Source organism: Myxocyprinus asiaticus, chromosome 4 (genome assembly GCF_019703515.2).
Source record: "Myxocyprinus asiaticus isolate MX2 ecotype Aquarium Trade chromosome 4, UBuf_Myxa_2, whole genome shotgun sequence".
Classification (NCBI taxonomy): Eukaryota; Metazoa; Chordata; class Actinopteri; order Cypriniformes; family Catostomidae; genus Myxocyprinus; species Myxocyprinus asiaticus.
This window is the reverse complement of record NC_059347.1, coordinates 22,805,106-22,822,164: the sequence shown is the minus strand read 5'-3', so window position 1 is coordinate 22,822,164 and position 17,059 is coordinate 22,805,106. Positions and strand designations below refer to the sequence as shown.

Below are 17,059 nucleotides of genomic sequence, written 5' to 3'. Positions count from 1 at the left end.
GACAAATATTAAACACTGAAAAGATCTTTCAAGTCATGACAAAAAATGTGATTCATCTAAATCCTTGGTGACAATCTCCATTGTGCTGGGGTTAAAAAAAAGATGCTGCAATTCTCCATTTGAAATGCTATCACTGAAAAGTAGGCTAAAGAGGAGAAGTCTAATGAAAGAAAATGAGGTTATTCTTTAAGAGATGAGCGCTCAAGGAGAGGCTAGATTACCCAGCTTTCCATGGGAATTCGGAAATCAATTTCCAGCCATGAAGATTGAAAGATTATGAAAAAAAAACATCAATGGAACAAACTGTAGATATCAAACTAATATAAGAAATTATAGATGGCACATTATCAAACGGCACAATGGCTGAACTTGCAGTGGGAGTGTAATCTCCAACAAAAGTTAATTTTGTTCTTAAAGATAAAGTTTACTTATGTGTCACATTTTCAACTACCAATACAAAGCTTAATTATAGAATCCTGACTATATCTGACTGTAATCCTCAGATCTCTAATGTACCCTATAAATCAAGTAGTTTATGAACACAGTGTTAATAAGAGTTTGTATCTACGTATATACTGACAAAAGTATGCATACATACAGTATTATTTATAGTCTTCAATCTATTAGATCTATTGATCTTTTAAGCTTGACAAAACACCATTTTATTCTAATTTCTATAGATTGAAAATTACCAATGAGCTGTAATTTGGAAAACAAAGAAATTAAGTGATTATTTTGTCAGTATTTGTTCCATGTTTTATGCATTCTTAAAAATATGTAGATATATTTATATTTGGTTAAATACTTAAATTAGTATTGTAGTATATATATATAAAAAAATGCTCATGCTCAATTTGACAGTCTATAAATATGCTAAAATATGCAAATATGAGTGATCACAAATATAAATATGTGCTCTTGACATTTTGACACTTACAATGTAAAGACTTTGTTCCACTCTGGGTTGAGGTTTTTGTACACAGTGTGCGTCTGTAACCGATCGTTGCTGAGCTCCACCACACAGAAGGGGTCACTCTTGCCTGTAGGTACACACACACACACACACACACACACATTAACTTTATCAATTTTATTATATTTACAGCAGTGTAATCCACTGGGTGGTGCACTGGGGGGGATAACTACCTGATAAAGGTGAGGGGACAGCAAGCCTGAAGGATCGGATCATACCACACTGCTGTCTTTACCCAGACTAAAGCTTTAACAGCAACTTATCATTGCACAGTTGATTTGATATTCATTTTGCCCCAGTGTGGTATCATTTAGCACAGTTACACCGATACAGTGGTTTGCACACAGGTAGATAAGCATTTCAGCCTCTATGGTGCCCTGGAGCACAGTGAGGACATATCTATCTCTCTCTGGTGTGAACACACACACACATGCGCGCAAGCAGCTGGACCCAGATAGAGGGCAGATGAGAATAAAACACAGAAGTCTAAATGGGAGAAATGTAAAAAACATTTCCAAGGCAAAATAACTGGAGATTGGTGCCCATACTTTTGTTTGATACTGTTGGATTTTTATACAGACAGATGATACAATCCTTTTAATCAATTAAATTACAAGGAGCTGTCCATTTCCATTGGAAAGGGAATTCAAATTGTACTAAAAAAGTATTAAAAGAGTAAAATGCTTTGAAGCAAGAGAAGCTGGGTTTTTTCCCCCTAATTCTTTATATAAAATATTTTTATGATCAAGAAAATATCTCTTGATATGAGTATATTCATGTACTAAAGAGACACATTTTAAGTATTCCACTCTAGAGACATACTGTATTTGTCGAATACACTGTTCTTTATGCTTTGAAATCAACTACTAATATACATATGTAAATAAATGTTCATAATTTAGAGGAATATTGTTCTCCGTCTCAACCAGAACCTAAAAAAACTCTTTCTGTTAGCTTTCATCTAAACTTTTAGCCATTAAACAAATCTAAAAACAAAACAATTGGGAGCGCTTTTGTTGCATAGCATTTTCTTTTAAATAACAATGCAAAGCATCTGCATTTTCATAAAGCTACTTTTGTATATTTTAAAAGGGTTTTGCAAGATAACATGTACAGCAAAGTTAAAGATTATAAAGTCAGTTCCACGAATAACAGAAATGTTTAAAAGACATTTAGCTGACAAGTTAACTAAATGTCAGATTGATCAATGGAAAGTCCTTTCTGTCACCAGCCATTTCAATTTCACAGGCATATCGATCCGCTTGATAAGTTCAAATTGATTTTTAATTCACTGGGTGAGGTATTTATACTGAAATCTATTCAATGCAGTGATTACACTATTATGTGCCTGAAACAATACAAATATCTGACTAAATGTACTGTAGCTGTCTGAACTGTAAATTTCAGATCTAAGTCTACAGGAAAAAGTGTGTGATGTACATTGTAAAGCATCCTTTATATTTAAGGAGAATTAAATTAAAAAACAACAAAGTAACACATTTTGGAAACACATTTTAAATAGATAAAGTTATGGATTAGCAATAATATACTAAAAGTTTTTGAGTAAAAAAGAAAAAGTATTTGTAAATAGAAAACGAAAGGAAAAAAATCCTGTTACTATTTTCAAATAATAGCAGTCAGCAACTCTCTTTACCATTTATTAATTCACACAGATAATTTGGCATGAATTCTAGTAATTGTAAGTATATCTTCATCATTCAAAAATAATTTGCAACTATGTTTAAATTAATGTATATTGATAGGCAGAGGAATGTATCACCCTATTTCATATCCACACGGTGACACTCGGTCATCCTCGGTGGCAAACTATGACCGTGTTTGTGAGGCAGCTGTCTGAGCAAATTACACGCTTTGCACTGAAAGAAACTTTGACTCCCCAGGTGTGGCCAACCATCTGTGGGTTAATTCTGGGCAAATCCTCACAGACCGACGAGATGAGTTCAACCTCATTTCGGCTGCAATTTGATGAACATGCAGCATGCTGACGTATAAAATGGTAATTACATTTTTCAGGTCTGGAAGGCGTTTTAAATGAAATACAGGACTGTGTTAAGGATACGTGCCTGCATTTGAATGCTTTGCTCAAACCGGCACAGGAAAGGGGCTAATCGTATACAAAAACACTGACTGGAGTAAGGACAGTACAGTTGTTGCTGTTGTTTGAAAACCGATTGTTGGTGAAATTGTTAATTTTCGTAATTCTAACACAGCTGTCAGAGTAATGTCTAAGGTGTACATAAATAAATTCGAAGCGATCTATGAGCAGCACTGAGTGGGCCTATTCAGAAGGAAAGCAGTGTCCTGTCCCTAAATACTGTTGGTTTTACACACTATTCCTATTTATCCTACTGGCCTGGAGTGGAGGCACTCTACATAAAAGCCTCAATTAATTGCAATGAGAAACTGACAAAAAGAAGGGGTGGAAAAAAAAAACTCAGTGATGCGAGGGGAAAGAAATATGCTAAGATTTCCCTCTTTCCCATCCACATTATCTTTTATGTCCACTTCCCTTCTTTTCCTGGACTCTCCGTGTCTCCAGTGAGCTCTCTATGGGAGGAGGCACTGTTCTGTGGCCTGTAACCTTGTTGGCTGACACCTCAGTGCCAGGGCCGATTGAGACGGTGAGTCCGTGAGCGAGCTGGGGTTCTTAGAATAGCTTTGTGCAATGGCGCTTTGTGGTGCAAGAGGAGTGTGAAATCAGAGTTTATAAGGAGGCTGCGGTTCCCCAGGGAACCCCAGACCGCGCTATGAGGTCAACGTATTGGGCCGGACCCCCGGAGAGGAAAGAGTAAAGGGGTGATTGCAGAAATGTGCCATGAGCGGGGAGGGGAAGGCTGAAGGGTGTGAGAAGGGAGGGGGGTGTTCTGCCATTGAGCATGTCTTAATTAAAGGCGTCGATTAGGCGATTAGAGAGACGGCATAGACAACGAATGCACACTGGATAGCAGAAAGGAACCTCGCGAGATGCTCTACCTTAAGAGTGACGGTGCTAATGACCTCTACGTCTCTCCCTCTAATTTGCTCGGTCTCTCACTCTTTGTGGCTCTTGTTTATTTCCAATGCCTCACACCTTGTCTGCAACCAATTGTGTTGGCTGGATTAATATTCTCAGCTTTATTTCCCACACAAGTGGTAGAAGCAAGACTCCACGGTTCCCACACTTTTTGACCAATGAATTTACATGACTTAACCTTCCAGTTATTTGTGAATACTAGAAAAGGATTTTTAAAATTAATTTTGATTTAGAGTGATTTGATCATTAATCATTCAGATTGATTTGTAAACTGGTTTCACTGTAAAAAAAATCACCTCTGATAAATGCTTCGCTCACAAGTCAAACATTACTTGGCTCGAGGAGTAGTTTTACTCTATTCGCACACACACACATAAAAACCTAAAAGTATATTAACTTATAGATATAGATTTTGATAAGATAACGAACCATTCAGAATTGTGAACTGGTTTGACCGATTCGTTGAAAAGAACAGACTCAAAAGAATGATTAGCTCACAAATCAAACATCTTTAAAAAAAAAAAAAAATCCCTTATATATCAGGGTTTTCCATGACTTTGGGAATGCCAAAACTGATGTTGACCACACAACCGCTAAGCAAAGTGACTGTCAAAAGTTGCATAGAAACATGTTCATTTGAATATAAGACGCTCCAAATGAGGAGCATTTCGGAGAGAAATCTTAAGTAAAATAATCCCCAAAAGTATAACAAGAACCAAAAACCAGTGATTTATGGTGCATATTTTACTGTATTAATACATAAAAATACAGTATTAATACAAAAAAGACTAAACAAAAATTATTCGAGGTAAGTGTGTTTGTTAACGTCTCACTCCTACAGTGAATAAGTATCGACTCTCTGCACGACTCTGTATTTTTTCAACTTGATCATTCATAGCGCCAGAAACTAGGCTTGTCCAGTGCAGACCTAATTAAAAGTAAAATGAATAAAAACCAGAGCAGAAGCATGAGAAAAAAATACGTTTAAGAGACAGTGATCTCAGAAGCTAACAATCCATTAGCACAGAACAGAATGCAATATTATCAGACTCCTGCTGACCATTCCACAGGAAATGATAGTCTTTATCTGTGACTGTGGAAAACAAAATGTCCCCACAAGGATAGTAAAACCTGAGATCACCTACCTTGTGGGGCTCAGCCAGCAGTCCCCACGAGGGAAATGGCTTATTAAACATACTAAACGATGTAAAAATGCAAAAAGGTTTCTGTGAGGGTTAGGTTTAGGGGTAGGGTTAGGGCAGTGTTTCCCAACATTTTTTCTGCCACGGCACACTTTTTACAACTAAAAAATTCTACGTAGGCTATCCCACATAGGCTAACCATCGTCAATATTTTTCCTTTTCAAGAACTTGTCATGTTTTCTGTCCACCTTAGTAGCATGTTTATTTGTAATGTTTGAAATTCGGCTATGAAAAACAAAAAACAAAAAAACAAGTCACATAGGTAGGCTACGCTGTGTGAGGTCACAGGTGGCAAGAGCGCTAAATGGGTAATGAAAAACAACAAATTTGCTTCTTTTCTAATTTGTAGATTTGTTCTTGCAATGCCACAACAAATTACAGGGATGCAAACTCATGAGGGGTGAAAAAAGGTCCACGAACATTATTTCTGGGGATATTTTTTTTTAAGAATAAGCTAAAAGCACCAATTCCAGCTATTTTAGTGATTCAAGTTTATTCAAGTTTACAACTGTGCAGAATTAGCTGCAAAATAAAGAGTATTTTGGTGAGGCTTGCTTCTGTTTCACACATTTGTTCAATTTTATTAACTGATTAGTTCAGTGACCCCTTCTGGAAATGTCACTAGGTGGCGACAAATGAGCGTCTTATGTACTATGAGTGAGTCAGTGAATTATTTTGAGTCGTTCATGACCGAAACCTACCAAGAGACTTTATAGTGTTTAAGCATTAAAAAAACAAAGCAGATCTATAGTCTCCCTTCAGTCTGAGCATTATTTTTCATCCAAAAAGACAATAATAATAGTCTAATAATAGTGAGTTTCAATAACGTCCTTACCTTCTCCTTTATTAAAACTTGCATGGCTACAAATCTACTGATTTCAGTATAAGAATTATAAACACAAAGCAGATCTACGATATAATTTTCCTACAGTAGCCTATTTAAACTGCTGAGCATGTCTTTAATCAGAAAAGACCACAATAATAGACAAATAATAATTTGAGTTTCAATAATGTTCTTTCGTCAAAGAGTTGAGTTGAGTCGAGGCGTCAACGCTCTGTTCAACGCCAGCGTCAAGTGCGCATTGCCCTCCACATGACAAGAGTTGCAGAAAGCGTCATAGAGGGGCGATTTTATGAGTTTTACATGTAAAAAAGCGGGAGGTGTGCACAATAAACATTGAAAACATGTATTTGGAAGAGAGAAAAAAAGCTTGCAGTTGCTTTGATAGCAGAAAGTAATAAAAGGACTCGTTTATGTTTAGGTCTAAGCGTTTTCTTGGTGAATTTAAATTAGTTCAATAACTGGGGTCTCTGATATTCGTAAACGATAAGGTAATATTTAATTAAAAGAAATTATGAGACATTCAATGTCTCTTAACAAATTTTATACAGTTTTTAAATATTTCTTATTGCTTAGTACTCTCAAAGATATTATTGGTGAAGCAAAAACATGTGTGTGAAAAACACATTGGTGTAAAGTGGCATCACTTCATAGACTTCAATGTATTCTGCAGCGCTGACACGAGTCTTGTGAAAGACCGTTAATGCATATAAATATCAGTCACTTCTGCACATTAATCATTGCTCTTCACAATCACAAAAGTGACCGATTATGGTTTCAAAACGGCGAATTTCTCTGAAAGGTGAGGAGTTTGGATCCCTGAAATTATCATTTTTTTTCATGCATTTATTTATTTTTTGGAATTTGATAATTTTCCACGGCACACCTGACAATCTTTCACGGCACACAGTGGTTGGGAAACACTGGGTTAGGGGATATAAATTATCGTTAGATCTCCATAAAATCCATAAAATGCATGGAAGTCTCTGGAGAGTCCCCACAATGATACAAAAACAAGTTTGTGTGTGTGTGTGTGTGTGTGTGTGTGGGCAGGTTTAAGTGGTTTACGAGGACTTTTTTTTAGGTTACAAACTGGTAATTACAAGGGTGTTATGCTACAAATGTGGTTTATGAGGACATTTCTAGTGTCCTCAATTTAAATCACTTAAAAAACATACTAAATGATGTTTTATTGAAAATGTAAAAATGCAGAAAGTGTTTTGTGAGGGTTAGGTTTAGGGGTAGGGTTAGGGGATAGAATCTATAGTTCGTACAGTATAAAAATCATTATGTCTATGGAGAGTCCTCATAATGATAGTTATGTGTGTGTGTGTGTGTGTCTGTGTGTGTCTGTGTGTGTCTTTTTCCTACCTGTAACATCAGCTGCCATCAGTCCCTCTGCCCGGATCACCTTCACCTGCACCATGCCCACGTCTTTAATATTGTGAAAGGATCTGAGTAGACTCTGTTGGGGTTGAAAAAAAATAAAAAATAGCATTTAAAAGAGTAAGAGACCCGAAATGCATAAAAATAGAATCCATATCCACACAACTTAAGAATGTAGAGTGGCACCAAAAGTCTTTGGACACTCCCTGACATTCATATCACACATTGTGTTAATAATTTAAAACCTAACAAGCTTCTTTTTTTTAAAGGTTTAATCATGTGCTTGTGCTAGCTTTCTTTAAAATAAAAGATGGTTTGATACTTTGTTATATAATACAAAAACATTCATACATTTTTAGCATGGTGTAACTGTCCAAATACTTTTTGGGGCCACTTTGTAAACATTAGAAATGCAATATCTGTAAAACAATGTCATATAATTATTGAGCAATAGTCAATAAACCAGCATTCATCTGTCAGTGCCAGATCTGATTGTACTGTTCTACATTATTCACAGTCTGAACATTATAGTACCACATTTGTGTAGCCAAGATAAATCACCCAAACCATCGAGAGCAATTATAAATGCATATATAAGTAAAAAAAAAAACTGTTTCAGAAAAGTGAGAAGGAAATTAATGGCAACTAAAAATTTATAAAACAGCGCAGATGCCAAACCAGAGTCAGGTCAACTTACTCTCAGGGTATGTATGTATCCATACTCAAATCCAACCTTTTTGGGGTTTCTTTTTCTAAAGAAATACAAAATAAAAAACTCTATGTATGTAAGCGTTAAATGGAAGAAAACCAAAAATGCTATCGAGACACCACCAATTTCTAAAACAGTAATTCTTGAGGAGGTGGATAAACTGCTCAAAGACAAGTGCATCAGCATAGACACTTAAGCATGATTTATGAGCGAGTCAATTACGCTTATACCGATAAAAGCCTCTCATTCAGACACTATAATACTCCATTACAGTTCCTTTGTGCGTCTTTTGTTGCATTAAAGGGGCTGACATTTAGCCATGAAACAAATCACACACTAACTGTGTGGTCACAGCATGAGTCTCTCTTTCTCTTTTTTACATTTAAATTGTGTTCAGTTTTGCCAACCACAAATAACACTGGAAACACACATAAGAAAGAGAAGTCACAAATGAGATCTGTTTAATATCTCAAAAGTCTCAAGCTATGCTCAGATTTGCCAAGATACTGAATCAAATGTCAGCGTTTTCAATATGAACTCAAACATTTCTCATAAAATTATATAAAAAATCAAATTATCTGAGCTATGTTATCCACTCATTTTATCTGTATATTCTTATTGCGTGCAAACAACTGTCTCGTTTTTATTTCTCCTAAGGAATCCTTAGCAATTAAATTTGTGTCCAATACATGCACAATATTCCATATTCCTGATATAACATGCAAATCGAAGAGAAAATAATATGCCCATACATTCTTGCCCTGCATATAATCCAGAGTAAAAATTGAAGAAACTCTTGTAACATTTTTAGAAAGACACCTTCATAGGCAGACAGTGAATAGAGCAGGACTGACAGAGATGACACATTCTCACTGGTTTGCCTTCAAAAGCAGTGGAGACTTAAGCCCTACACATACCCAGAGGAATAATTATCATTTGAATTTTGCAAGTCAGGGCCAGGCTGCAGACTTAATTCATTATAAACTCGAAATGCCTGTTATGACGATATTATTGTTGAAAAATCATCTGATAGCAAACGAGTGGAGAGGGAGAAAGGGATGGGGGGGAAATCAAGTGATGATGTTGGGGGGGTGTGGGGGGGGGTTCACATACATTCAATACATGATTTCTCTGTAGATATCAAGGGCTTGCTATTTACGATTTTTGGAGGCTTGAAGAAAAGTGACAGATTTTTTTTGGAAGCCATTTCCATAGCAGAGGAATTTCTGATTTGCAAAGGGTGCTGGCTTTTCAGACCCCTCAAAAGACAGGCGGCGAGATTGAAAAGCTCAGGAGATGAGGCCTCTTTATTTTTTTAATGAAAGGCTGAAGAATATATTTTCCCACCCCCCTCAGCTTTGGGGCTGGCAAGGCATGGCTAACTCATATGGTACACTGAAGAGGAGAGAGGTTTAGTCCCATTACAGGAACTGGGTAGCACATAAACACACACACATACACAGAGAACCCCTTCTAACCCCCAACCAGACAGCAGGGGCCGAGAAAGGAGGGAAGGGGAGGGGTTATTTGGTGGGGCTGTGTCTTGAGTGACAGCCTGTCACCGTGACGTCTTATTCCATCTCTGTTGTGGAGAAAATGAATGTCACCGCGCAGAGCCTCATGACTCGCTGTCATCTCGCAGGCGCTCACCTTTTATCAATGCTCTAAATAACATTTCAAGCCCACCGTCTCCAACCGGACAATCCGGTCAGGGGACATTAAATCGGATGACTGTGAAATGTCATAATAAAAATGGAATGCTAACAGCTTCCACCACCACCACCCCCCACCTCCCTCTATCTCTGCTCTCTCACACTCCTCCTCTGACTTCTCTTCTCTACACACACACATTGCAGTACTTGTTCACATTTTCATTTGGAGGCGAGTGACAGGGCCAGAGAGGAACTGTGCGCCTCCACTTCAGCAGAGGTCACCCTGGCTCTGATGCCCATTAACGTCCATTACACACGAGCCGCCCCACGCTTGCCCGGCTACTATTAAAATGCATAATTTCTGTCTACTTGCAACAACAGCTGCGAAGCACAGATAGAGTCCTTCTTTCTGGGAAATAACTGCTTAAAGACTGGGTTCCATGGGTTTTTACTTTGCTGCAAATAAACTATACTGTTAGAATCCATTTTAGGCTCATGTTTAAAGCCAAGAAAGGCTAATAGAATGTGATTTAAAGTAAATCAGTAAATAGAAAGAGAAATATCCTCTGAAATATGTATTACGCCTCACACGCATATTATGGTTCACATACAGAAAAATCCAACTGATATAACTCAGTCTGGCGCAAAAATTCTACCTAATGTTCTTGAAAAAACATGTACATGGACTTTTTTGATTAAAATCAAGATCTGAGGAAAATGCATACATTAGGTCCTAAAAGTGGTCACCATTTTTAAACACCTTTTTGCCTTCACTAGATCATTTTAAATGATCCTTTGGCACAAACATCCCATGCAGTCTCAATTAAAGGAACATTTGGTGTTTATTACAAGTTAAACTCAATTAAGAGGTTTTGGGGCATGATGTTGATTTCCACAAAAAATTATTTTGGCTCGTCCCTCCTTTAAAAAATAAAAAGTGGTTACAGCAAGGCACTTACAATGGAAGTGAATGGGGCCAGTCCATACATGTTCAAGTACACATTGTTTTAAAAGTATAACATAGAATAATGTTAATATGATTTAAGTATGATCAAATCTTTTACCTTATCTGTGCAAAGTTATATCCAAAAGTACAACTTTACACAGATAAGGTTAGTAAGCTATTTTATCACAATAAAATCATGATAACATGTAAAACGTTTGTGTCTTGTCACTATACTCTTGAAATGGTGTGTGTTTTAGCATTTATGAACTGGCCCCATTCACTTCCATTGACAATACTTTACTGTGACCTTTTTTTTTTTTTTTTTTTTTTTTTTTGGTAATCAACAGTACGCCACAAATGCTGTTGCTTGAGCTTAAATTGTATTGAACCTGATATGTTCCTTAATCTCTCTCAAATAAAACCTGCATGCATATTAATTATTTGAATTTGCAAGATGCTGTCCAAAATAGTTTTAGATTGAGTATAGCACGACACCACCACAGGACCTCAACTTCCCAAAAGTATTTCATGTCAACTACCCGTACATGAAAAATGTACATGAATAAATGAAATCTGTACAACCACTAAGACTCCAAAATTGCCTGGTGTGTATTATCTATTTCATGTTGTAAAGCTTATGTAGTAAATGAAAGGGCTCGAGATATGACATGGCATGCTGAATGACAGGTAGACGGCCCTTTAGCAGCAGATGTCTTCATTCTATGCCATTAATACACCTTGACGAGGCTCTCGGCAGAGACACCCCATTCACCCTATATGCAAACAGCGGTAAGTCATCTGATATGCCTCCTCCAGTTTAATGATGTGTCTCAGGCTGGCGCGATGCTGCATTAAAAGACTTAATTGTGTTCTGTGCAACCCCCCCAACCCCCATCCCTGCCAAGTGAGGACATCCACAGTTTAAATTGGGAGCATCTGCAGTTTTGCAGCATCCCTATACCTCGCAACCCAGCCCCCCTCGCACTCTTAAACAATTTTTTTGTTTGGAGGGCGTCAGCAGCCTCCAAGCACTTTATCGCCGAGCGTTGATAACTAGTTACGGGGGCTTTGCTTTGCTATTCGGTTATCCTCAGACAGCTGATCATATGGTGATAGAGAGGTGGAAATCGTTTAAAGCCCACGCGCCCAAACTTGTCCTCCCAACCCCCTTCTCTTGCGCTCACACGGGTGGACCACCACCTTGCCCGAGCTAATCTGTTTAAGGCGAATTGTGCTGCACTAACACAGGCACTTTCTGTTATCTGCCACGCTTGATAAGGTACGTCTTTATTAAATTCACTCCTTTGAACGGGTGTCAAGCAGGGAACGGGGAATATGCTAATAGTGGGGACAAATTAAAGAGTCTTTTTTTTAAATCCACTGTCCCATCCTCTATTTCCCCCCTCTCCTCCCTTCCTCCCTGCTTCTCTTGAGCATATCTGTCCCCATCAGACTGCAGGCTAAAGTGCTAATGAATGCCTGGATGCAGAGAACAAGGTGGGGGAGCGGGCGGGCAAGGGGGAGCAGAACATCTATCCTTTACCAGTAAGAAAAAAAGGCGACTGGTGTTCAGCAAGGTGAAATAGCTTTTCTTTTCATTTTGAACAGCAGCCCCTCCCATCTCAACTAACCATGCTCTGCATTTCCCCCATTCCTTGCTGAACGGTTGTCAGAAGACGCAAATTTTCAATTCTGGTCCAAGAGCTCCCCCTTGTGGATGTGGAACAACAAGGTGGCGGTGCAGAGCACGATGCCGCTAGCCTGTGAATCTCTGTGCATGGTTATGTACAGTAGGTCACCCGTCTGCCGTTTGGCCTGTGGAGTGCTTTCCGCAGGTCGAAGATCAAACACATCTCCCAGCATGACTTCCCAGTTCAATTAGAGCAGAATTTGCACCCACAACATTACGCACAAACACAGTTCCGAATACACCAGGAAGCAGCAAAATACAGTCGGCCAAGGAAAGTAAATCTAATGCACACACAGTGCACTTGTGCTCTAAAAATGTGGCAATTCAAGATCATCTTCTATAGTTTTACCCCAGAGAGCAGCTGTATCACAGGCAGACAGAAGTGTGAACGAAAGCCCTTTTGTTTCAGCCCTGTCCTTTGCTATTGGCATGTAAAGATGTGGTGGAGAGCTGCAAATTGCAGCAAACGAAGGGTTAACAGGCTAAAGACAAAGAGAGAGGCTGAGAGCATTGTGTTAGAGTGAGGACTGGAGGGCCTCGGGGGCATGATGGGCCAAAGGCTTCCGCAAAGGGACACTGGGCTCCTTTCAGCCCGGGCCTTTCAAGAGCACAACCTGCCTGAAAAGAGCCTGTCACAGCCCCCCACTACTGCTCTCTCATAGCTCTCTATCCCAATAAGCTCCTCTTCTATTTCCTCCGAGAGCAGGGAGGCCCAACGCTTCTCTCTACAGGCCTGAACCAATCTCTGGCCCCCAGAGGTTGAGCGCTTTTCAAAAGGAGGTCATATCGCCGAGGATCCGCCAGGTCTGAGAATTCAGCGCCAACCGAGACACAATTCTGCTCGGTGTATGCATATGAGGCACATATGCGTATGCAGAGACAGAATGTTTCAATGCATTACTTCATTAGAACACTACACTGCTGATATAGTGACACAAGGTCTCATGAACAGAGAGCTATGGTGTCGCTGAGGACTTTTTGGGTTGGCACACTCTAAAAAGCCTCCTACCTGGCACTACAGTGTCTGTTGTGCACAGTGAAAGTCTATCTTCAAAGTGGTGTAAATTACCAAAAAAACATCTAGCTTTATGTTGCCTTCAAGTTCCCTGGGAAGCTCCTACATCCGAGTTTGTCAGCATACATTAAGTACGTCTGCATTCGATATTACTAAATGTCACAAATTCAAGTCTGAAATAAAATATGTAAGAAGCCAAACTAAAGTAAATACATAATGAATGATGGCAAAAGCTAATTTTTTCTGTTGTACCAGTGCAGTGCATAAGCATAGGCGAAGCACTTGCTACACTTTTATACAACCTACTGTATTTGATATATTAATGCATGGTATCTACCATATTATTAATTAATTTGCATAAAACAAACATGCTAATATCTTGAGTGATTAGCAGATTCACTGATTTCCATCATCTTTCATGATGACACTCCCCTTTTCAAATAAGAGTTTTGTTACCAAATTAAGGCCTCATTTACACCAAGTCTGAATTTTCTGTCAATAAGATTTTAAAATGAAACAACACACCCCAATTCCCACTGCAATGATCTAACATATTTTTTTGGTGCATAGGCTGACAAAAACTCATAGCCATAGTGGCAATAATCAAAGTAAATCAAAGATGTGAAATAACAAACAATTTTTCACAAAATACTATATCATTTTAAAAGCTATACTATTATTATTACTAACAGTGGACCACTATTATTACAAATGCCTATATTACTACTATTTTACATTCTCACTACTATTTTACATCTTTTGTCCCATTCCTGAATAACAAAATAAGGGTTGTATTTTGCATTGAAGCAAGTGAAATGTATTGTATTAAAAAGCATTATTGACAAAAAGCTGACAAATAAGCTGTATTGTCATGTCATGTTTTGCATATAAGCATCTGAAGCTCATTACACTGTGATTGTTTTTCCTTTTTGTCATTTTGACTCATTGTGAATCGTTTTGTTAAACTACTGTTTGAGGTTTTTTTTTTTTTTTTTAAGGTGCACGCAGTAATTTTTCCCTCATTAAAAAAGACAGAAATTGTAATTTTGCAGTATATGTAAGAAAATCATGACCATACACATGAAAAATTAAGAATCCAGTCATATCAGTAACCTTATAAAAGCTGCTTTATTCAACATGGAGAGGTTCCGCACATGGGGGCTGCCATGTTAGAATCACATGACCTTACTCGCTTAATCTCAGTAACCGTCCTGTTATTTGACACTTTCACTGATCATGGCTGACTGTGAGTACTAAATTTCTACAATGTCATCTGAAACTGAAAACTACTGATTTTAAATGATGCTTCATCCAAGCCGCTAGGTGTCAGTGTAAGTCCAAGATGACACAAAGACAAAAGCTACTAAGTCCACCTTTAAGATTTAGAAATGAAACTACACAAAGACCAGATGAATTTACACTAGAATGCAAAAATGTTGAGCATAGTTGAGACTGTGTACACTTCAAACAGTGACACTGTGCATATGTGTATAATATTAATATTAAATACTAATATAAGAGCTTTGTCCTCACATATCTATGTAAAATCTCTTTCCTCTCGTTGGGGTCGTCGAGCATGACAGACAGGTCAGCGATGGAGACAGCAGCAGAGGCTGTGAGGGTGACCAGCAGCACCAGTGTGCCCTCACCCTCCTCCAGAGGCAGGTCCAGTCTGTGTGTGCACTCCTTAGAGAGAACAGAGAGGTCCACCTGGCACCTGACACACACACATCATCATCATTATAATCATCAGCATCATCTTCATTACATAAACACATGTTGTCCTGCAGCTCTGTCAGCATTACATACTGTATGCCATGTGAGGAAAGGACAATAAAAAGTAAAAGAAAGAAAAAGTGTGACCACTAAATTTAACCTAAATTTAAGGTTTCTTTCATATTTCATATTGGTTGAGAAGCATGTGCGCAATCGCTCTGCAAACTATTTGACGTTTACTAGCAACAGCAACAGTTAATTGTTTGCTGGTTGTATTAATGGGCTGATTGACATCATAAAAAAGTTCAGATAAGAATGTAGAGTAAATATAAGACATAACTTGGTGAAAAACATAAGCGTCATTAAAAGGTGGGACGGGCGGGACATGTCCCTACCACTTTTTGTCTTTGCGAATTTTGTCGCCACCACTTTTTGAAATAGCTTTCGTCAGGTAAGTGTCTAGTGCAGAAGAAACATCTCTGGTTCTTGAGCAGGCGTTTCCATTTCATTTGTGTGTCATAAGAAATGGCAAAACAGCGCTGGAGTTTGCTATTTTTAATGTTATGATGAGTGCTCATTGCGTCTGTTATCAGTGGCATTGAGTGACAGCGGGTGGTAATGTGTTCTTCTGCATCCAGACATGTGCTGTACTCACCCACCTTTCCAGTTAAAATGCAAAGAAAAGTGCAAACAGATGTGTCCCTTCTCATGATATACATCCACTGATGTTCAGATGTAATTTTTGTTCATTAAATGAAAAAAGTTAAATTAGGGCATATTAGAACCCAGAACTCCATGTACTAGAGGCAAAAAGTTTACCATGAGACTAGTTGTATGGATCAAGTTATCAAATTAATTATGTGAAATACACTACCGGTCAAAAGTTTTGAAACACTTACTCATTCTTTTTATAATTTTTTTCACATTTTAGAATAATAGTAAAGTCATCAAAACTATGGAATAACATAAATGGAAATATGAGAATTATGTTGTGACTAAACAAAATCCAAAATAAATCAAAACTGTTTATATTTTAGCATCTTCAAAGTAGTCACCCTTTGCCTAGAATTTGCAGACATGTACTCTTGACATTTTCTCAACCAACTTCTTGAGGTATCACCCTGGGATGCTTTTTAAACAGTAATGAAGGAGTTCCCATCTATGTTGGGCACTTATTGACTGCTTTTCTTTATTATTTGGTCCAAGTCATCAATTTCAAAAACTTTTTTTATTTTAAAATTTAGTTTTATAATTAAATAAATGAATATGGTGGCACAATTATATTTTTGTCTACAAAACTAATTTAAACATTTAAGCATACGCCTTCAGATCAAAAGATTTTTAAGATCATGAGAAACATTTCAGTCAAGTGTTTCAAAACTATTGACCGGTAGTGTATCTATTATAGCATTTGACTTTGTCATCAAGAATGACAACTTATATAACCAGTAAAAGATTATTTGACATTATCTGCATATAACCTAATTAATATTCATGAGTTTTGCCACTTTGTGATGTCTCAACCCCCGACTCCCCAAACTGTCCACACCACTTTTTATAACAAAGTGATGCCCATGAAAAACCACATTATGTACTATGGAATATGACTGTACTATGGTATTTTGGTATGTAATGTTGGCCATAGTGCATTTTAAATACCACATTCATATTGCTTGGTATTTACATGGTACTCCAAGGTACAAAATACCATGGTATTCTTTGTCATGAAAGTGGAAGAAAAAGAAAGTGTATGGCAAAATGAAACCGCAAAAGAGTAAAAGACTGAAAATGCTTCTCTACTAAGTCATCTCAGCAACCTTATTTCACTTCCCTTAGCCATTAACTCTACTGTCAGTCACTCTATAAGGGGTTCTCTCTTCTGCTCTCTCTCTCTT

At 37.8% G+C, this 17,059-nt stretch overlaps 1 protein-coding gene across 15 annotated transcripts in view; it reads right to left on the bottom strand.

Moving 5' to 3' along the window:
* Positions 1–17,059, bottom strand: part of LOC127432191 (multiple C2 and transmembrane domain-containing protein 1-like) — a 491,532-nt gene that overhangs the window by 353,079 nt on the left and 121,394 nt on the right. For all 15 annotated transcript variants that reach the window (XR_007895716.1, XR_007895715.1, XM_051683110.1 and 12 more), the window contains 3 exons: positions 14,982–15,165; positions 7,422–7,515; positions 938–1,040 (listed from right to left, as the gene is read on the bottom strand). Coding sequence is in view for 13 of the 15 variants with exons in the window: in XM_051683110.1 (XP_051539070.1) it covers positions 938–1,040; positions 7,422–7,515; positions 14,982–15,165 (381 nt within the window). In the remaining 2 variants the exon portion in view is untranslated. The remainder of the gene's footprint in view (positions 1–937; positions 1,041–7,421; positions 7,516–14,981; positions 15,166–17,059) is intronic.